The 23,151-nt window shown below is 25.9% G+C and overlaps 1 protein-coding gene across 1 annotated transcript; it reads left to right on the forward strand.

Moving 5' to 3' along the window:
• Nucleotides 1-486: 486 nt before the first annotated feature.
• On the forward strand, nucleotides 487-23,100 carry LOC122502838 (endothelin-converting enzyme 1-like). Its single transcript, XM_043613127.1, has 17 exons — nucleotides 487-928; nucleotides 7,779-7,828; nucleotides 15,907-15,971; nucleotides 16,490-16,659; nucleotides 16,750-16,995; nucleotides 17,289-17,494; nucleotides 17,801-17,977; nucleotides 18,400-18,498; nucleotides 18,605-18,749; nucleotides 19,373-19,587; nucleotides 19,739-19,915; nucleotides 20,203-20,365; nucleotides 20,575-20,623; nucleotides 20,712-20,779; nucleotides 20,908-21,044; nucleotides 21,165-21,329; nucleotides 22,825-23,100. Exons 2-17 carry the CDS (start codon nucleotides 7,817-7,819, stop codon nucleotides 22,999-23,001), a joined length of 2,271 nt encoding a protein of 756 aa, XP_043469062.1. The 5' UTR covers nucleotides 487-928; nucleotides 7,779-7,816; the 3' UTR covers nucleotides 23,002-23,100.
• Nucleotides 23,101-23,151: the final 51 nt, after the last annotated feature.

The following is a 23,151-nucleotide window of genomic DNA, read 5'->3' on the forward strand; positions in this document are numbered from 1 at the left end:
CAACAAAGGAAAAAATGATTATTCACAAATAAACAAAAGCTTTTTTATCCATCAGAATATTGTAAATTCTTTCACATTTATAAATAATTCACTATCACTTATAAATAATTTATTCATCAATGCGAAAAAATTCCTTCTTATAATAATTGAATTCTTTATTTATTATCTAAACATTTCAGAAAGAAGAAAACACCGAAACACCTTTTACGGTATATAAATACATTTCTTTTTTTGCCTCAAAGAAAAATTATGATAATATACTTGTAATAATATCAAAAAAAGGCCATGCGGAAAATGTTGATTGCCTACCGGTAGCTTCTTTTATAAGTCATTATATTATCTTTAAATATATACATATATCTATATGCACGATAAGCGAAGAAGCATGAAGAAGTTTTATGAAGAAGAAGGCTGCGAGGGTGGAGAGGAGTGACTGCCACGAGGGTGGGGATTTCAAAGATTAAAGTTACGCGCCTAGCAAAGTCGTGCTTTGCTTTAGTTGAGAATTGGCTACAAAGCGTATACGTATTGAGGTTTGGTCCATTTCCCTCAATTCAGAGCTTTGTAACAGAACAATTTTTTCCGCACAGAAAAAAATCTTTATAACAGAAACTTACATTGAAATTTAGTGATAAAATAAAATTAAGCATTAAAAATAAATTAGAAAAAAATTATGTTAACATAAAATCGAAAAAACTTTTTTTTATTTTCTCTCACATTAATTTTGAGATATTTTTTTCCGCTGATAAATTTTTTTTCTTTTTTGCAACGAAACGAAAAAGTCAACAACAATCGATTTCCAAACACTTGTGGATGTCAATGTCCAAGTGCACACGTTTTCATAAGAACTTTCTGAATGAAACACATTTTCCAATTAGAGGAGAAACTATGAGATCGTGATTCTTGAAACAACTCTTAGAACCAGTTGGTAAGTCCAACAATTCATGTAGATTAAATATTAACTATGTAAATTAAAATACAATTCAAGTTATCTTCCATTGTCATCGCCTTACATTCAATGTGAATTAAAATTCATTATTTATTGTTATTCCACTAAATTAAAAAAATATGCTTCATTTCCTTCAAACATTACTTATAGAAAATAATTCTTTTGTTTTCCGAAAGCAAACTTTATTTTAGTAGAGTTTAAAAATAAAAATACTTTTTAAATTTACTTTTTCTATTTTTAAAACCTGTAATTAATTTTTTTCATAAAATAATAAAAAAAATAATACACGAAAAAAGCATCACCTGGAACTGCTACAAATTTCATTATATTAGCGAAACTTTTAGTTGCTTTAATTAAAACTTTCGCTATTTTAAAGAAACTTATCGCTGTTTCCAAGTAGCTTTTTTCGTGTAACAAAAAATGGTAATAAAAATAATAAAATAATAATAAAACAATGGCTATAATAAATATAGTGATAATAATAATAATAATAATAATAATAATAATAATAATAATAAAAATAAAAATAATAATAATAATAATGATATTAATAAAAACTGAATAATATTAAAAGTAATGATAAAAAATTATAGTAAATACAATGTCAATAACAAAAATAATAACAACAACAAAAATGCTAGGAAATAATAAAAATAACAAAAATAATTAAAATAGTCATAATAATAATAGTAATAATAAAAGTTTCCCTAAAAAAATTCTCAAAAATGGTCCAATTCGTGTTTTTTACACGTCATTCAGTTTTCTTTGTAGTTTGTTTAACAACTTCCTGAACACTAATTTTGAATAATAATATAATGTAAAATAATTGACACTATAAAAGAAATACAATTGATAAAGGAAAAAAATATGACAAACTACAAAAAATTGCAAATTTTCCAAAGCTTTATAATTATAAATTATGGAATTTCATTCGAACCGGCATTGTAACGCACGTGCATCGTTTACATATATATATATATTTCTTTACTACACTAACTTTGATTGTGCGAGACTCACGTGCGTTCCACACAATGACGACTCTTTTATCGGAATCTTGAATAAATCTTTGAATCGACTATATAGTGTAAATGAGAATGATCATTGAATTAATTACAAACACTGAATAAGATTTCCTGTTCTATATATAAATTTTACTATATTTACATATTATAGTTTCCTATATTTACATCCATTTATTATAGAAAGAAAACAATACTCATAACATAATAAAAAAAAAATTGCAAAATTCAAATAAAAAATTAATAATAAAAATAATAATAATAATAATAATAATAATAAAAAATTATTCCCCCAAAGACTTGAACATTCAATTGAACGAAATATTTTTTTAGTATTCCAATATTTTTAAAACTTACTAAAATGAAATAAAAAATTATTATTATTATTATTATTATTATTATTGTAATCGAGTATTTATTTAGTTAAACGTTAATTTTTTAATTATAAAAATATTATAAGCCTCTTCTCTATAAAAAACAATATTTTGTAATGAAATATTATTGAAGTTAAAGTTATAAGAAAAAAAAGTATTGTCGTTCGTTTGAAGGTTCGAAACTTCTCTATAAATTTTAAAAGTAAAAATGTTTACTGATTTGAATTAGTGTCAGACTCTGCTTTTGAATTAGTAAATTTTATTAATAAATAGTAATTTCTACTAACTAATTTATAAGTAAATTTTCATTTTAATTTCATTTGAATTATTAATTTTAATTTCCATTAATTCTACTAATGAATAGTCATTTCTGCTATGTTATTAATAAATTTTACTAATTCAAAAACAAAATTTCAGTAACTAATTCAAATTAGTTAAAAATAAAATATAAATATTTGTAATTTAAATTTTTACAAATAGTTAAATAAATAATTTACAAATAATAATACTATAAATATAATAATAGTAATAATAATAATAATAATAATAAAAAAAAAAAATATTAAATATTTTTATTATAAAAATAAAAAAAATTGGCAAAAGAAAATAACTATATACACTAAACCAAATAGAAAATTGATACATATATTTACACAAGCAAAAAATATTCCAACAGAAAAAAAACTAAAAAAAATGCCTTTTTTCCTTAGAGAATTGGATACATTTTTCGTGAAACAAAAACTTGTGTAAATATTTTTTTTATAAATATATTCAACATTCTGGGAAAACTTTATTCTAAATTTAGGAATAAACCTTGACTCTAATTTTAAAAGTCAAATATTTCTATTATAAATATTTAATTTAATGTAAGAATTTGCTTTTTCTTCAAAGAATAATATAAATTCTTACTTTTGTATATGGTTTCAAATATGAAATTTCATGAAGAAAATTGTCTGAATTTGACTCCTGTAAAGAGCGAAATGAGGACGATTTTTTTTACAAATGAGAGGCGACGTATTTTTTTCTGTAAATTTAGAATGAAATTTTTTCAATGTTTTCTAAAAGTTTAATACTATTATTTATTTATTATGCACTGACAACAAATTTATTTTATTGAAATAAACTCGAGTACATATCTGTTTTTAAGTTTTTATCAAATAAATATTTATTCGAATTAAATAATTTTTAATTAAATCAATTTGAAAAATTTTTGCTTCAAATACCGAAATTATTGGTTCAAATAAAATTTATTTGATTTTAATAAAAATTATCTAGTTCAAGTAAATATTTATTTGACAGTAAGACAAGTAATCGGTTATTTGAATCAAATGTTTCTAAAGTTTTGAACTTTCAATAATTGAATGGCGATATTTTTAGCACTTCTGTTAAATTGTATATTTGTCTAAAAAAATATTTTGTTAATTAAAAAAATTAACTTATAAGGAAGAAAATTTCCTTATAAGGAAATGTTTAATTTACATTATTTCTTATTACACTATAAATATTACTAAAATAATATAAATCAAAATATTATTAATAAATATTATTAATAAAAATTCTATTATTAATAAATTTCCTTTAATTTGAACATTCAAACTTTTGGGAAAATAATATAAATCAAAATATTAATATAAATATTACTAAAATAATGTAAATTAAAATACAATTGTAATAAAAATAAAAAAGCAAATTAAAAATTAAAAAAAAATTTCCTTTAATTTGAACATTCAAACTTTTGGGAAAATGAATCAAATACATTTATTTTCAGTGTATATTTAGTTAACATAATTGAATAAATTTAAAGAATTGGTAACAAATATAACTTGATTAGAAAATTATAATATTAGGGTATAAATAAGTTTTCTAATTGTTCGCAAAGAGAATAATAAGAGAGCTTTACGGGTTATTTAAAATCTTCAAATGAATATAATTTCAGGTAGCGGAACTGTCTTCCACTAAGCGTAGCGTCAACCCATTTGAAGTTAGTGCGGAGACAGTTTATCTTTTTTTTCTTTACTATTCTTATTCTCGCGGCCTTTTAGACAGTAGTTAAAAATATTACTGTTAACAATTAACAAACACTTCCAATAGATTCACATTTTTTCCCCATCAAAAGTTTGCTTTTAAAACAAAAACAATATATCATTAAATAAAATTGACTGTTAAAGCGCACTAAATTTTCTAATTTTATTGTTCCCATAAAACAAAAGTTCGATAATTTTTAACTGAATTTCCGATTTCTAATCTATATTTCCGATTCGATTCAAAACAATTTACGAAACTAAACTAAATAAGTATTTTTTAAAAATAAATTAAACTCTCTTTAGATAAAAATAATTAAATTTGAACTCTATTTTGAAAATAATTTTTACTGATTCGAATTTAAAGCGAGTAAGAAGGAAATTTATCATTTCGAAGACAATATATATTAACAAAAATATTTTCACATAATAAGAGCACGTAAGATGCTAAAATATTTCACACACATAAAATATTGCGTTTATAAATTTTTTTTTTTCTTCAAAGTCGTAATTTTGATTTCCGTTTTAAATAACAAGAATAAATATTAATTAACCCATAAAGTACTCTCTCTTGAAAAGTATAAGTAAATTATAAATAAGGAACAAAATGCGTATAGAGAAACGCAAATTTACAAGAAAAAAAAATTACTATATGCATACATATTTTTTTACGGGAAGAGTTAAGAAGATGAAACTCATCTTCCAGTTTAACTCTTCCTTTCGAATAAGATATAATGTATGAAAAAAAAAATTATCTGAAAAATCAGTTGAATTACAGAAAACTCTTATATTACATGTGCGTCACGGTCACAAGCACGAGAGTGAATTGATGTTTAACCACGTACGAATCATGTACATATGAAAAGATGCGTTCGAAAATGAAAGCTTATCTATATTTAAAAGAAAAAAAAAGTGAAGAGCACATTAAGGAATTCTTAGAGCAAACATATTTGCTTTATTATTGAATATACTCTATTGTTTCGCAAATTAATAAATATATTACGAATTTGTCTCTTATTTTCGCAGAAAAAAAAATGTTTAACAAAAATAGACAATTTCACCGCATTTTTGCAAAAGTTTTTTTGAAAAAAGATAAAAATTGTGGGCTTTTCCGAAAAATCAAACAATTTTTTTTCTATTCAGAATAGATTATTAATTATTATTATTATTAATTATATATTATTATTAATTATTATTATTATTTTTTTTTAAATTTAGCGTGGTCTTCATGAAGTTTTTTGGCTTTGAAGTTTACAAAAAGTTTTCTTCTCTTAATTTAATTTTTATTCATTTCCATTATGCAATTTGTCATTTAATTGAAATACAAAGTTTTTTGCTACAAACATTAATTAGGTAATAAATAAAGAAAAAATATTAAATATTACATAAAATAAAAACAAAATAAAAATTTACTTGTAAACCTTTTATAACTATATACATCTACTTAAACAGACATTGACGTTTAACCCTGACTTTCAGAATTATTTTTTATATTGTGCAGAAATATGCAGACTTTTAAATGTTCTCGTTAACGATGCGAGTTCATTAGTCTATAAATTATTACTATACAGAACAACTAACTCTAATCTTAAAGCAATTTTTTTTAATAGCGAAATAATTTTAGATAATTAAGAACGGAGTTCTTAATTGAAAAAACTTAGACTCTTCTTAACAAAAACTTAAGAATATAGTATTCTTAATCCATTTTCGAAAAAATAGCAATTCTCTTATCAATCTCTCTAACTTAATTTAAATTACTTTTTCCGCCAATACACAATAATCACTATTTAATTAATTTTGAACATGAAATTAGAATTTACTTTTTTCTCGCGCACCAATTTAATTTTCATTTCATCAATATACCTTGATTTCACTAAACAGCTGTTCTATATAAATTACTCATGTAGAAACCAAAAAAAAAAAAAGTTCTGTGTGAATAGTTAAAGTTAAATGGAACAATAAAAGAATGTCGAAGAATCAAGAGAGTCTGCACGCTTCATCTCTAGAGAAAATTAGTATTATTTGCTTCGCAAGACAACACCGCGATAATACTTTTTCTCTAGATTTTAATACAAAATAAATATTTTTAAGAAAAATTTAATAAAATTTAAACAAAAAATTAATAAAATTTTAAAAAAAAATTAATAAAAAGAAGAAAAAAGTTAATAAAAAATAGAAAAAAAATTATAGAAAGTAATTGGCTAAAACTGCAGTTTTTCTGCAGATATCAAATTGAGATAAAAAAGGAATCAAAAGTGTTGCGAAGCAACATTTTGATTCGTTTTTTGTCTCAATTTTATATCTGCAGAAAAACTGTGATGACAATTTTCCATTTTTCCATTTCAAACATTATAATTATGCTCAGAGGGAAAATTTCATTTTCAATGAACAAAATTTTTTTAAAAACCATACACGCATATTATGCAAATATTTTTTTTGCATTGAAAATATTTTAAATGAATAAATTCGACGTCAGTAAAAAGTCATTGACATATGTTCGTCGGTCATTCAATCTCATCTTTTGAAAGTTTTAAATTCCGATTAGAAAGTCGAAAACAAAGAAATTTTCTATTTCATTATTTTAATAAAACTTCCGATAAGATAAACTTATAATAAAACTGCATTCAGTTATCAAAATTAACAAACCAAAAAACTATTTTTTAAATCTTAGAAATTTTGCTATTACTATTATTATTACTCTATACTGAAAAAAAAAATTATTTGAATCAAATTGACTATTATTAATTAAATATTTACTTGAATCAAATAATTTTCATTTCAGTCAATTAAATACTTTTGGCTTCAAGTACTTAAATTATTAGTTGAAATACAATATTATTCTTCTATTACTTTTTTTTGAACAAAATATAAAAATGTTAAAACTATTAAAACCTACTAAGAATATTGTTCTATTAAAAATATTAAAACTAAATAAAATAAATAAAATAATAAAATAATATTAAAAATAGAACATTAAATATTAAAAAAATATTAAGAAACAGTTTTCGTTTCTCTAAATTCCATTAAATTTACCACCCACAGATTTAAAATTATCATATAAGATAACTTTATATTGAATATAGAAGAAAATTTGAATTAAACCAAATATGATTTGCAACTGAAAGAAATGATAAACATTTCTATATACTGATAAAAAAAAGTGCATTTCACCCTGTGGTAAAAGTTGGGGAAAAAAAGGGGGTCACAAACATCTACTTCTTCAGTCTCTTTGATCTCAAAGGGTCGCGTCAGTCGCTCGAGTCAAAACGAAAAAAAAAGAAAGAAAGAAAAATAAAAGTGCACTCACGCATTCAATGCAAAACAGATGCATGATTCACCACAGGGAACGCACCCGCAATTAGGGCCTCGACCTGGGACAATTTTAAGTGATGATTGTGATTTGTCTTTGTTACAGGATCAAACGCAAAGAGAGGGTGAAGAGATTCTTTCAAGATGAGATACAAGGTAAGGACACTCTGTGTTTTTATTTTTCTTCCACTTTTTTATCAACAATTTTCAAGAAATTTTTTCCTAAATAAAAGTTATTGTCTTCCACATTTACTCTTATCTCAAATCTATCTTAAATCTAAGTTTTATCATTTTTCCCTTGAATAATATTTTACAATTCTTTTTTGTTATTGATTATTTTAAAGGGAAAAATTTTATTATTTTCCATGTGAAAAAATTTTTTTTTAATTAAAAAAGTTATAAACGGTGTACTAAACATCTTTTTTTTGAACGAATCCAACAAAAAAAAAACTGAAATTTTTAAACCCAAGTTTCCGACAACAATTCACAATTTATTTTGCATATTAACCGTGAATGCATACAGAATGAAGTTGCTGACGATAACTTGCTGTCAGTTCCCTTAAAAAAAAGTCATTGAATTTTGAGACTTAACTTTTTCTCTTCACTGCACTGAATTTGAAAATAACTTTAAAATACGTACACACGCGTATTTTAAAACTATTTTTAAGAGTTCCTACGTGATAAGAATTTTTATTTCACACAATAAATATATCCTCTTGCATAGAAAGAAAAATTTTCCTTTCTTCTTTTATATACTTTTGCAAAATAATTTATCAATAATAATTGTTAATAATTTATTATCAACAATAATAATTTAATACCATTAACATTCCATTCTACGTGATATGTATTTATTTATCGAGAAACAATTCACATGTTTAGATTACAACTGTCAGTTTAAAACATCCGTTTGTTCAGTTAATCATCTCTTTTACTGGTAAAGTAACTGCATCCAGTGAACCGCATTGCTTGTCATGGACACCTTCTTCAAGAATGGAGAAAAATTAATTTTTCAATTACAATTTTTAATTTTAGAAAATAAATTTTTAATTTTTTTAATTATCCTCTTCTTTTTTTTATTAAAAAATTAAGACTACTGAACAAAATAATACAACCGACTCTCAATAAAATTGAACCTCAAGGAACATAGCAAAAATGCAATTTATCGAGAAATTTATTTATCGAATGTTTTTTAAGTATAAAAATTCATACCAAAAAAATTTTTTTTACTAGAAAACTTAATTTTTTCTATGTCCCTTGAAATTAAATTTATTAAGAGTCGAATTTATTTTTAAATAGCGCAAACTTAATTTTTTCTATGTCCCTTGAAATTAAATTTATTAAGAGTCGAATTTATTTTTAAATAGCGCAAATTGAAGGAAAGGAAAACTATAAACATTTTTTTATAGAGAAATTTTCAACTTTAATTTTCGAATTTCTTGAAAATTGAATATATTTTATTTTAAAGGCGCACATTGACCTTTTCGTTATGTTTAAAGAACCACGGTTAAACCAATTGTTTCGTTGAGAAAAGAAGTGGAGCGTATATATGATCATTCGTCTCTAAAGCGAGAGAGTTCAAAATTGCTTGGGAAATTCTAGTCAATGGCAAAATCAGCACTTGACACAAATTTGTACGTAACCTCATCAAATCTAAAGTATCAACGTCGTGCTATTCACTTGGCGAAAATTTTAATCAAAACTCCAAATTCTGATTGAAAATTATGGAAACTTTATTATTCATCTCGATTCATTAAAAATAATCGGATAACAATTATTATTTACTAAACTAATAAAAGAATAAGAATTATTATTTATTAAACTAATGACTAAATAAAATTAGTTATTAAACTATAACTCCTCATTTTTTCGATAAATTGAATTTTGTTTTTCTGATCCTTTGAAATAATGTTGTAACATAAAATATTCGGTGAATAAAACCCTTCATACTTGAGTGTAGACTTTTGAAAATCCCAAAATTTAAACAAAAGCATATCAATCACAACAAAACAACCAATTGAATTAATTGGTAGATAAATAATTATATAACATACGAGAAATAAGAAACAATAAGTTATTTGATTTGATAAAAACCAATAACAAACAACTCGAGAGTTGTAAAAACAACAACAATCAGAAGAATAACAAACAAGATTGAAAGAAATCAACAACGCCAACTGTATATATACACAGTTGATACATTTTAGTTCAATCGTCAACAAAGACTTTTCACACTTCCTCCTAACAAAATACAATTCGAAATACGTGCAATGAAATTGCAATTGCAAAAAAAAAGAAACAGTAATAAATTCCATTCAGACAGGAATGATTGATTTTGAATTTTAATGAGCATTTAATGCTCCGATTTTAATGTGCAGAAAAGAAGGAAGAGAGCACACAATACATTATCATCCCGGTGCATCTTTAAGGTCATGTGTGTGTGAAATGAAAATCTAAGACGCGTTATTATATACAAAATGTTATCAAAGGCATTGACTTTGTCATTGAACGTAAACGTCATACAGTGTAGGGGAACATAGTCTAGGTCGGCCACCTTTTTGACTTTTGTTTATAACTTTTTTTTAAAAATGAATTTGGACAATTGAAGTATATGGTTGGAAAGTCCTGTTTAATAGGAACATCTTTTCTGTACAAAGTAAATTGATTGGTTTTAAAATGAAAAAGTTATAAAGATTTAAAAAAAAAAAAATTTGTAGTCGAGGTTGGCCATTACAGTCAAGGTCGGCCATGTTTAAAATTCAAAGGGCATTAATCGTTAAAAAATAAAATAACATGTTTGGAGTTACGGAATATTGATTCTTTATTGTTTACAGTTTGTAACTTAATGAAATAACAAAATAATAACAATAAACAATATAAAAAAATAAATATAAATAAAAAAAATTTTGCACTAAAATATTAATAAAATTAAATAAAAATATTAATAAGATGATCAATTATATTATGAGTTATACAGAATTGCAGTTTTTGCAAATGAAGTAGCTCGTCCTCATCTTTGCGCATTTTAAACACATAGTGGCCGACCTTGACAGTGAGTAAGATTACCGAATTGTTGTAACCATAAAGAAATACGTTTCGGGATTCGATTTTTTACTTTGTTTTTCTTTCAACCATGAGTCCCACAAATTTTCTGCATACTTGCCTTGACGATTCAATTTGTTTTTTATCGTTTATTAATGGTTTTTCACATTATGCACAAAACTTTTTTTGAGCTTTTTTTGTACCGACGGCACAGAAAACACAATTTTCGATCCTCCGAAAATGTAATTGAACAAAAAGTTAGGTTTTACTAAGACAAGCTTCGACAAGCATGCGCGTAGGTGGCGCTAGTGAACTCGACAAAAAAACACGAGTGGCCTACCTAGACAGTAGACCAACCTTGACTACATTCCCCTACATATAACGTGATGCGTTCATTGACAATTTTATTGTTAGAGCAATCCATTAAAAGGATTACACTGGGCCTTACAATGATGTACACTAGAGCTATAGACATTGTTATACACTCTATTACGTTGTTTATAAATGTTTTATATAATTCTCTTAAAATTTAAATGTTTCAATCAAATGCATACATTCCTCTTTGATAGGTCTTACGTTTCGTTAAATTCGTATATTACTTACGTTTCGTATTTTATCATATACGAATTTATACCTGAGACTTATCAAAAATATTCATCAAGAATTATAATTTTTAATTTTTCAAAGAAATACCCTTTCAATTGAAAATAAATTTGTAAAAAAAGATAAAAACTTAAACTGTTAAACCGAATATTCATTAAACAGCAATAAAATCAATTTAAATCGTAAATACACATAATCTCTCACTTGAGAGAGAGATCATTGACTCATAATTAATTTACATTTCAACAACGTATTTGAAAGATTATTAAAGCATATATATATACGCGTCTATTTATTAAACCCTCGAAATGTTATTAAAATGAGCTATATTATTAATGAAAAGAAGAAAAAAAACTTTAAGTATACTAATTTTGCGTGACTGATCTTCAAAGACTATTATTCGACTTCTTTACTTTTTTTTCCTCTAATACAAATTAATAAATATAGATATATAAAATTTTTCTCAAACTGGGTTTATAGGTCTATAATGAACGCTGATTATCTCTTTGACACAAAGAACATTCCACTCAAATGAACCATTTCTTGATCTAAGATCTCTTTAGTTATAATTTAGAGATCTGAGTGTAGCTTCCGACCATTAAGAAAGATTAATGTGCTTTCAGTTCAATATCATTTAGTTTCACATAAAATGAAAGTCTCTTCATTTATTATTTGTGAGATTTGCTTTGAAAATTAGCAACATTTTCATTTAACTAAATTATCGAAGAACTTATCCAAAATTTTTCAAAAACTTTTCCTTTACATTTTTATTTTATTTTCTAATTTTATAATTCACAGTTTTTCTAAGGATATCATAATGAAACAAAAAACGAATCAAAAGTGTTGCGAAGCAACATTTTGATTCGTTTTTTGTCTCAATTTGATATCCTTAGAGAAACTGTAAATAACTCTAACTAAATTATTCTTTTCTGTTAATTAATTTGTAAATAATTGAACTGTTTATTAAACAAAGCCATTTTACAAACCAAAAATTAAAAAAGCAATAAACCATATATAACACCTAATTACAATATTCTATAAAAAGCAATTAAAAATAGATATTTAATATTTTTTTTACCGAAAATATAAGTCATCTAAGGCGATGCTAATGAATCGTAAATAGTGCCAGACATAATAAATATAATTATAAAAATTATGTAAATTTTCTAGTTTCATGACACCTCATAATTTAATTTTCAACTCTGTATATTCACAACAATTTATAACTATAAAGTATAATAACTTTTCAAACCCAACTTTTATTCTTCTTTCAAACGTCGAAACGTAGAAAACACGAAACGTAATAACGTATAAAGCGTAAAAAAACAAAAATTCGAAAGAAACCCAGTCAAATTGTTTTTAATGACTCAATTAAATAAACCAATCAACTAAAATAAACGAAACTAAACAATTAAAATAATTAAATTAAACTCCATTGGATAATTCAATTAATTTCCAAAAAAAGAAGTTGACCATGAAAATCACTTATGGTCCTTTTACAAGATCCTTTTTTTCACTTCCTTACAACCCAGAATATGCTTCGATTTTTACTGGTCAAGGGTAGATTTTCCATTAGCATACAACAATGGTTCATCTAGCCAAAATGAGGAATAATGATATCATACTGCGTGAATAAATTACAACACCAATTTTTGTTTCATTGATTTCATCATTTCTCAAATCGTACTTTATCCAAGTTCAAAATTAAGAATTAATCTTAACTCAAGAATTAGGCTCTTAAGTCAATAAAATACTGTAAATAAATAAAATACAGGAAACTATACTACATATATGCAATAAAACGATTCTTGAGAATTCAAAATGATAATGAGACAAAAACTTGATATATAGCGAGGAAAAAGTATTTAAATACTACATCTATATACAATTTTACACAATGAAGACAAGCTCTTTTCAGGAAAAGAAAAATACTCTTCTCTGGCATTAAAAAATCCTTGTTCAACAATAAACTAGAAGCATGCAGGCAATTATTTAAGATCCTCGAGAAAACTAAGACTGCGTATAGTCTCTCTCTATATATACCACACATACAGGAAGGTCGATTGAGATAATGAAAAGATTGTCGATATTGAACAAACTGAGATCATTTCATTGAATTATCTGCATCCATTACCTAATATTTCTCCAACTTACATAATTATATACAAGATTCTCAAAATACTTCCGATATAAGTACTCTTAATAAAAAATTCTTTCTTTCCTGCAAAAGAATTTCTTTGGGAAAACATTTTTTAAAAATATTATCAAGCACTAGAGATTTATAGCAAACCAAATGCTTTTATAAAATACCTAGCGAAATTGGCGCTTTTATAAATAAAGCGAGAAGTTATCCTTGCAAACCATTTCAACGCACAGAAATGCATAATAGATGCAAACCGCGAGCACAAGTGCGCGAAACAAATGGACGATAAAAAAATAGTACGAAAATTTTTAAAGCATTGTGATAAGAAAATAATGAACGATAAAAAAAATTTAATTCCACAATTAATTGACCACAAAGATTCCGAGCAATGCAATTACACTCTTATCTCTTTGCTGTTCCCTTTGCCATCTTCTATTCTACAAAAAGATGGTTTATTTTTTTTGAATTTTTTGAGAAGAAATGTTTTCGCCAACTTCATAGGGAGCTTTGTCTATAATTTTCTAAATTTTCCTACAAAAACAGTTCCTTTAATTCGAATAGGTAAAAACGGATGACAATCCGCGTATAAAATTGTATGATTTGTCTCTCAAACTATGAACTTCTAATAGAATAATGACAATTGTCCTGACAATGAGCAGTGCAGCAGGATATTGCTTTTTAAGAAATCAATGGTTACAATGTAAACGATTCTGGCACAAGGTGAGAGCATTGATCACAAAGTCAGATGACTCTCTCTCTCTCGCAATGATGATACATATATAAACATCAGCATCATATAAAATTAGGCGTGTCGATTAAATCTGTCGCAGCATTATTTTGATGCTCTCGAAAAAAACTGACCCTGCCCTAAGATAACAAACGTAACACAATCTATCAGATAAAAATTTATAACACAATCAATCCGATAGAAATTAATAATACCACATCTGTTAAGTCTATCATCTATTAATCATATAAAGCAAAAGGCTTATCTTTCTCAGCATCCTTTCTTTTCTCAAACCAAGGTCCTCATCTGTCGTTTTCCTTCAATTTTCCCTGTTTAACGAAGTTATACAACGAAAAATTTAATAAAGTTTAATAAAACTACACGCAAGCATCTATATAACGGTACAAAACTAATAAATTTCATACACGGAGTTTCCTGAAGTCAAAGTTGTTGACGCTGAACGTCAATTTTTTTGCGAAACCAAAAACAATAAACATTTTATAGTGTCCCTGAAGTTGAAATCGACATTCAGCGTCGAAAACTTATTTCGGTTTTTAAGAGCCGCAAATGACACTATAATTTCCATTATTTCATTCACTTATTAGAAAGATAAAAGAATTGACTTTCAGAACCTAAAACCTTTGTTTCTTTTCGATTACGCGAAAAAAATTATTTTCATCAAACAGCGTCGACGCTAACTTCAGGGATAAGTTTGAAAAGTCACATCAAATAAATCTGATCATCAGACTCATTAAAACGTAAAACCCCAAGTAGAGGTTTTCGATAGGAAGGAGTTCAAAATATACACAGTAAACAACTTCTATTATTGCAGTGAAGATAATTTAGTAATTAAGACAAGATAAATAGTCAGGAAACTTGAATCTCGTATTTCTTACTCAATATGTAAGGAGGAAACTTTTATGCAAGTCTCACTACTGCTAAAACAAAATTTATACAAAATTAATCAAAAAAATTCCGAAAAAATTTCTGTCAAAATTTCCCTAAAGTTTTGAACATTCAAATGAACGCCAATATTTTAGTTACAATTTGTTTTGTATTTTGACTTTCATTTTGATTCAAGTTGATTTAAGATGTCTCTGAAGTTAACGTCGACACTAAGCACCGAAAACAATTTTTTTTTCACGAAATCCAAAAGAAAAAAATAACTTTCAGTACAACTGTTATGAAAATGCGAACTTAAAAAAAGAACTAAAAATCAAACCAAAATAACCGAAATTCAATTTTTAAAATCCCAATTTCAGAAAAGAAATCCATAAAAAATTAGGTAAAAATTTCTAAAGACTCAAAGACTCAACGTCTTTAGAAATTTTCACCTAATTTTTTTCGTTCTTATTTGTATAAAACAAATAAACCATTGTCATCATAAATTGAAGAATATAAACAATACGTTCCAATAATAGCACACAGTTCACTTATATCGTTTTACTTGAGTAAGCAAACAGGAGCTACTGATAAATCTTTGCCTTCTGTCCTCGTCCCGGTTCATCGGATATTCCCTCATCCTTCGTAAGCTTTATTAGGAACAAACGTTCCTTCCTAGTATCGTCAGCAAAAAACACACTCATTCTTAATTGTCGATAATTTTACTATTTAGATCAAGCCTCTCTCACTTGGCAATTAAGTAATCTAAATTCTATATAATCAGCACTTAACATCCGATCTAATCTGTCTAGACATTTATTATACCTTTTTTCCTAGGTAAACGACCCGGAAAGTAATGACAGAAGTTCAGATGGCATCAAAATTGGTGCGGAAGCTTCATGGTAAGTAATATCGCTTCGCACTGAAAAATTTAACCCACATTTTCAGAAAACAAAGAATTTTTCAATTCCGGAAATAAGTAAATTAGCAAAAAAAAAAAAAAACAAATACATTTTGTAAAAATATTAATTCAATTAAAACTAAATTTTTTCATATTAAAAGGATGTTCACTGTACAGATATTTATAGCCACTTCATGAAAATTACGTAAAGGTCATTTCAGTAATTCAAAACCCTATTATTAGCCCTTGAACTAGAAATACCATTTGTAAGAATTATCAAGAAGAACATAAACGAATAATAGACCATTATTAATAACAAAGTGTGGTGATAATTTTCCAGTAAAATATACAAAAAAAAATAATTGATTTTCAGTATTGTTCTTATGGATAAAAGTAAACAACGTAGAAAAAATTAATGAATACAAATTATCTTCTATAAATATAATTCGCGAATATAAAAAAAATAATGTTTATATTTCTTTGAAATTACGTTTATAACTCATTAAAATGACCCAACAGGCAGTACAATGAAAAAAGTTCAAATACGAAGGAAACAAAACTCATAATAGTTGTTGGATTATTAGCTGTCGCTGTAATTGCACTTGTCGCTACTTTAACAATACAAATGGCTGTTTTTCGAAAGGAGGAATACAAAGAAATGTGCCAAAGCGAAGAGTGCATAAACACCGGTAACACCTTTTTTTAGACCTAAACCATTTTTTTATATTTCTTTTCTTTCTAAAATTTCTTTCTTTCTAATTTTTTATTTCTCCTTTTAGCCTCTAAAATATTGGACGCAATGAATAAAACAGTAGATCCTTGTCAAGATTTCTACCAATTTGCCTGTGGTGGATGGATTGATAAGCATCCGATTCCACAAAGTCAAGCAGCTTGGGATCAATTGAGTCTTATAAGAGAAGAACTAATACAAAAATTGAGAATACTTTTAGAGGAACCTGACAGAAGTGACGATCTCAGACCTGTAAAACTAGCTCGAAGTCTTTATAGAACGTGCATGGATACTGGTAAGATAGAAAATCGTCTAAAACACTACAAAAGAAAAAAATACAACTGTTTAAATTAATTATTATCTCCTTAAAGTTCTGGAGGTTTAAATGAACGAAATTTTCTTCAAATTTTATTGCAACAATACTGCGTCACGTATTGGAAAAAAAAATTATGATCCTAAATATTAAATTTTGTTTTTCGATACTGTTGAGCATCGTGGCTAAATTCAGAGACTTATAATAGCAAGTAATTGTAACATAAAATTCGATTTCGAAAAAGAAGCGTTATTTAAAAAAATTTTCAATTTCAGCTAGTGTAGAGGCTCTTGGACTGAAACCAATATTAGAGATTCTCAAAAGAATTGGACTGACAGGTGAGATCCCAGTGGGCAATGATACAGAAATCATGAACATTGCTGAACTATCAGGAAAATCGCAGAGAATCATAGGTTTCAATATGTTAGTCAATTTCTACATCAGTGAAGATGTGAGAAATACTTCGAGAAACAGAATGATGGTGAGTACCTTTGCGCTTAATTAGAGAAAGCAGATCATTTCGTTCCAAAAAGGAAAATTAAACCCAAATAAAAAATAAAACTTAACTAAACATTTACTCTTAAAGTTAGTAAAGTTCAAAACGTTTACAATAACGAATTAAGAAGAAAAAACATTAACTTTACCCACGTTGTATTTAGACAAAAAGAAAAATTAAACAAACTCAAAAATTAGACAAAGAAATTCGACAAACAAGTATCCTAAAAAAAAACCTGAAATCCCAAACAAAATAAAAATTCTAACGATTCTTTATTTTCGAACAAAACAGATAGAACAAGCATCACCAGGCATCAGCGAACGATATCTATTAAATAAAAAACGATTCGAAACGGAATTAACAGAATATAAAAAATACGTAATTGCCATGCTGGAATTAGCGGGAGCTGGAGAAAAAAGTTCTGATCTAGCTAATGAGATTTTAGACTTCAGTACTCAAATTGCCAAGGTATTATAATTTCAACTTCGAAAAAAAGACACACAAGATGAATCATTTATAATACATTAGAATAAATTAGTTCAACGTGATAAAAAAAACCTACTACGCATTCAATTCTTCAAGACTTAACTACAAATTATTTTCAAAAACTCCACACTCAGAGAAATGCTTTTTTTAAAACCAAATATAATATTTATTTCAGTCAGAAAAACTATATTTGTCGTCAATATATTTATTTGAACCAAATAAAATTTAATTCGAACCAAATAAATAATTCAATAGACTCTGAGTAAAATACACCATTTTCTGATTGCAACGTTCATTCTTTATGACACATAAACAATAAAATTACAAATTGACAACAAAATAATAAATAAAAATAGGGTGGAGGTTTATAACCTTAATTTGTACTAGATAATTTTTTTTTTTAGATTATGTCGACACAAGAAGAGCGACGAAGTGAAAATCACTTTTTCCACGATGTAACGATCAATGAATTACAACAGCTCACTGACCTTCATGCTCAAAAAGTAAGCTTATTTTTCTTTTTGTCGCAAAACTGTTATTCCTTGTTTTCAATTGTAATAATATAATATTTTACAAAGTCATTGAAATTAATTTCAAAAATATTTACAGTGGAACTGGACGAGTTACGTGAATGCAATTTTTAATAATACAAATGTCACAATAGACACAAATGTCGACAGAGTAATTGTTATGGATTTACTCTATTTGCAAAAATTACCGAAACTTTTGGCAGAAACACCTCCAGGAACAATAGGTATTTTTTCATTAAAAACATATACCAATTTAATACAGTTTCACTAAAGTCTCGAATACGGAATTAACAAAATTTTTTCAAAAATTATTAAACAAAAAGGAAAAGTGATGTAAATTTATCATTCATTTAATCAAAAATTAGTTTTTTTTATATACAACATAATTTTTTTTTACTTCATAATTGGTTTTCTAACTTGCAAGCACTTGAAAGAAAAAAAAAACAAAACCCAATTCACATCTTTTGATGAGAGACGGAGGAAGTAATTCCCTTGAAAAAAGATTAAAAGACTAATTTTAGAAGCATCCAAATTTATATTGAAGTGTCTAATCTAGAAGGAATAGCGCAGAACGTTTGATATCTGTTTCTCTCACAAAAGGGAATAGAAGAAAAGAAGAAGCAGGAAAGAAAGAAACAAATATATTCCTTATTGCAATCAAAATGAGGCCACTTGAAAAGTCAAAGATTATCAGACTTAGAGCCAGAAGAATTTATTATTTCCAACTATTATTTTGATTCAATTTTATTGTAAAATATTCATTATCGCATATAGTCAATTCAACCATCCATGAAATATGGTTGTAAAGGAGTCTAAGATTATTATTAAATTCTGCAAATTATTTTAGCTCGATTCCTCTGGTGGAATATCTACTCGACAGTTGCACCTCTCACATTACAAAAATTCCGAGATTTGGGTTTCCAATTTTCGCAAAAAGTCTTTGGATTAAAGGAGAAAACTCCCAGATGGAAGGGTTGCACCGGAAATGTGAATTCAAACTTTGGCATGGCTCTTAGTTATATTTATGTTCAGAAATATTTTAACGATCAAGCTCGTGATAAGGTACAGAAATTTATCCAATTAAACTAATTAAAATACGATTGGAAAGTAATTATTTCCAATTAAATAATTCCATTTTTTGCAATGAATTAAATTTATTCATTACAAAAATGGTTATTATATAAACGTCTAAACTATTTTTAATTTTTTTCAGGCTCTAGAAATGTTATTGGATATTAAAACTGCTTTCGATGAAATGGTAGCCGAATTAGATTGGATGGATAGCACAACAAGGGCTCGAGCTCATAAAAAATTGCAAGCTATTAGACCGTTTGTTGCTTTTCCCGAATGGATCAAAAATCCGGACAAGTTAAACAAGCTATACGAGGGAGTAGGTTTTAATAAAACATATTTTTTATTTAAAGTCGACGCTTAACGCTAAAAACTATTCTTCGCTATTTTTAGTAATGAAAATAGCTCTATTTTTCACTGCTTTCAATTATGAAAGTTTCCATTTAACGATTTTAACACAAAATCTTCAAAAAAAAAAGGTTCTGCTTCTAGTTTCACAGAATAAAATTATGCTTAGCGTCGACGTCAACTTCAGAGTTTTGATTTTTTTGTCATTGTGACAAGACTTATTTTGAGTATAAAAAATTAAAATTAAAAATTCTACAGGTGGACATAATTCCAGGAAAGTTATTCGAAACATTTTTGAAACTCACCGACAGGGAAATAACAAAGAGTCTAAATAATTTAAGACAAACGCCAAATAAAGACAGATGGATAACAACCTCAACGACAGTAAATGCTTTTTACAGCGCAATTCTCAATTCAGTCAGTAAGTGCACGACTTTTTTGTTTTAGTAGAAAAAAATTCTAAACAATCATTTATCCATAAATATAAATGAAAAAATTACCATTTCTATTATCCGAACTAGGTCCTGATTGAATTAGTTCGGACAATCGAGATTTCACCGTAATTTAAAAATACAATTAATTAAATTAATTTAAAATTCAACGAAATTAATTTCTTCCATTTCTATTCAGCTTTTCCAGCAGGAATACTAAGTCCTCCATTCTATGGCAATGGATTAGAGTAAGTTCGCAAAATTTCACCTCCGACAATAAATAATTAATATTCCCTAATAGAGTATACAAAGTTTTGATAATGTGATAATTTCTAGGTCAATAAATTACGGTGCCATAGGAGCGATAATGGGTCACGAGTTAACGCACGGATTTGACGACCAAGGTAAAAAGAATTTAAAATAAAAAATATACCATTTTAATAATCCAAACAGAGCTTCTATTTTAAAAATCTACGTACAATAACTTTTCTCCTCTTAAATAATTATACGAATATTAAATCTTTTCCGATAGGTCGTAGATACGACGAAAACGGTAATCTAAGACAGTGGTGGAGCGATGAAACATTGCAACATTATCACAAGAAAGTCGAATGTATCATCAAGCAATACAGTAATTATCATTTACCGGAGCTAGGTACCAATTTTACAGTAAGTACACTTTAAAGAATATGAAGGTCTCCAAAGCCTGTGTCAAGGCAAATCAACATAAATATTTATCCTTTTAAACAATTCATTAAAAACAAAATATTTCCCTTGAAAACACAATAGGTAAACGGATTTAATACTCAGGGTGAAAATATAGCTGATAATGGAGGAATAAGGGAAGCTTACAGAGCTTATCAAAGATTAAAAGCTAGAAGTCCAAATCAACAAGGTTTGCCTGGTTTGGTAGATTACAGTCATAATCAACTTTTCTTCCTCGGGTTTGCGCAGGTATTGTGTTTTTTTAATTAAAATTATTACTATAAAGATTTCTAACTTTTAAGAAAATGTTTTTTTCTTTCTAGAAAATTTTTTTCTCTTTTTAAGAAAACTATTTTATTATTTAAAATTTGCATGTAAATAAAAATTATCAAAAACAGTTTTATTTTTACTGTTAACAAATCAAAAACTAACTTTTAAACAAACTTTTTAACAAATTGGAAAAATATTAAAAATAGTAATAAAAAAAAAGTGAAAGTGGAAAACCTCCTCATCCTCAGCCTCACTTTTTTCCTTCTTTCATTTTTTTTCTTTATTAATTTTATATTATTAACTATGAAAAATTAAAAACAATAAATTTATAAAGAAAATAATTTAAAAATTACATAGAATTTATTTAAACAATTAATTTCAGACAAATACTAAACAAGAATTTACAAAACTTTAAGCAAAAAAATTGCAATGTTTCTAAAGTTTCGAATATTTAAAATTTTAAATGAATGACGGCAGATTTTTTGACTTCTCTTAATTTGTATTTTCGTATAAAAAAATTCTTAACTCAGTAAATTTTCAATTTAATTTACTTTTCTTATCTGGATTGTAAATTTTCGAAAATATTTTATGAGAAGAAAAATTTCATTCATTTGAACGTTCAAAAATTCAGGAAAATAATTGCAAAATATTACAAGAAAATTGAAAATTAAAAAACAATTTTAAAAATTAGAAGTCTTATTAAAAATTTTTGTTATTTTTCTAAAGTTTCGAATGTTCAGAATCAGGTGAACGACATTTTTTTCTGTTTAAATATTTTTAAATAATTTCTGTACAAAAAAAAAATAATTAAAATCCAACGTTTCATTATGCAAGAATTTTTTTTTTAATATACAAAATTTCATATAGAAAAATACAAATGAAAAGAAGTAAAAAATATTATTTTTCATTTGAACGTTCAAAACTTTTTAGGAAAATAATTTCTTTTAAAAAAACAACAACTACGAAAAAATAGCTCAAAATTTTATAATTTTCAACAATAAATTAAATAACTTATAAATTAATAAACAAAAAAGTTGCAGTGCTCAAAAAGAAACCCAATTAAAAAATTCGAATGCTAAAACGCTTTTTTTTAGAAATAATCAAAATTAAAAGAATTATTCGAATTAATAACAACTTTTCTAAAGTTTTAAAAATTCCAATGAACAAAATATTTTTTTTCAATCCAATAGTTTTAAAAATTACTAGACTAAAATAAAAAATATTGCAATTAAACATTTATTTAGTTAAAAACTACATTTTTAATTATAATTATAATATTTTGCAAATAAAATTAAAATTAAAAGAAGTAATAAAAAAATATCGTTTTTTTGAGTGTTCGAAACTTTAGGAACATTTAATAACAAACAAAATTGCATAATTTCAAAAATTACAAATATTAGTAATTTTATATAAAAAATATCCAAAAATAACCCAAGAAAATTTACAAACAATTTAATTAAACAACTGATTTCAGACATGGTGTGGAAATTATACAAACGGTGCATTAAAATCAAAATTAGTCGAGGGAGTACACGCTCCAAATCATTTTCGAGTAATTGGAACATTGTCCAACAATATCGACTTTGCTAACGCTTGGAAATGTCCCGTGGGAAGTCCAATGAATCCTCACCACAAATGTATTTTATGGTAGAACGTACGACGAAAAAACAACCCGAAGATAAAAATGATAATAATCAATTAAAAATACTTAAATAGAAAATTTGTTACTAACATTCCTCAAAAATCCAAATGAAAGAAAAAAAATCCTTCTTGTTTCTAATAATGTAAAAATTAAAAAATA

The sequence above is a fragment of the Leptopilina heterotoma genome, unplaced genomic scaffold (genome assembly GCF_015476425.1).
Source record: "Leptopilina heterotoma isolate Lh14 unplaced genomic scaffold, ASM1547642v1 Lhet_24, whole genome shotgun sequence".
NCBI classification, from domain to species: Eukaryota; Metazoa; Arthropoda; class Insecta; order Hymenoptera; family Figitidae; genus Leptopilina; species Leptopilina heterotoma.

Excerpts from the sequence above, each read along its gene's own strand:
- LOC122502838 (XM_043613127.1), top strand. Across the intron at positions 19,916-20,202 it reads TAAACAAGCTATACGAGGGA|GTGGACATAATTCCAGGAAA; the intron begins GTAGGTTTTAAT and ends AAAATTCTACAG. Across the intron at positions 20,366-20,574 it reads CGCAATTCTCAATTCAGTCA|CTTTTCCAGCAGGAATACTA; the intron begins GTAAGTGCACGA and ends ATTTCTATTCAG.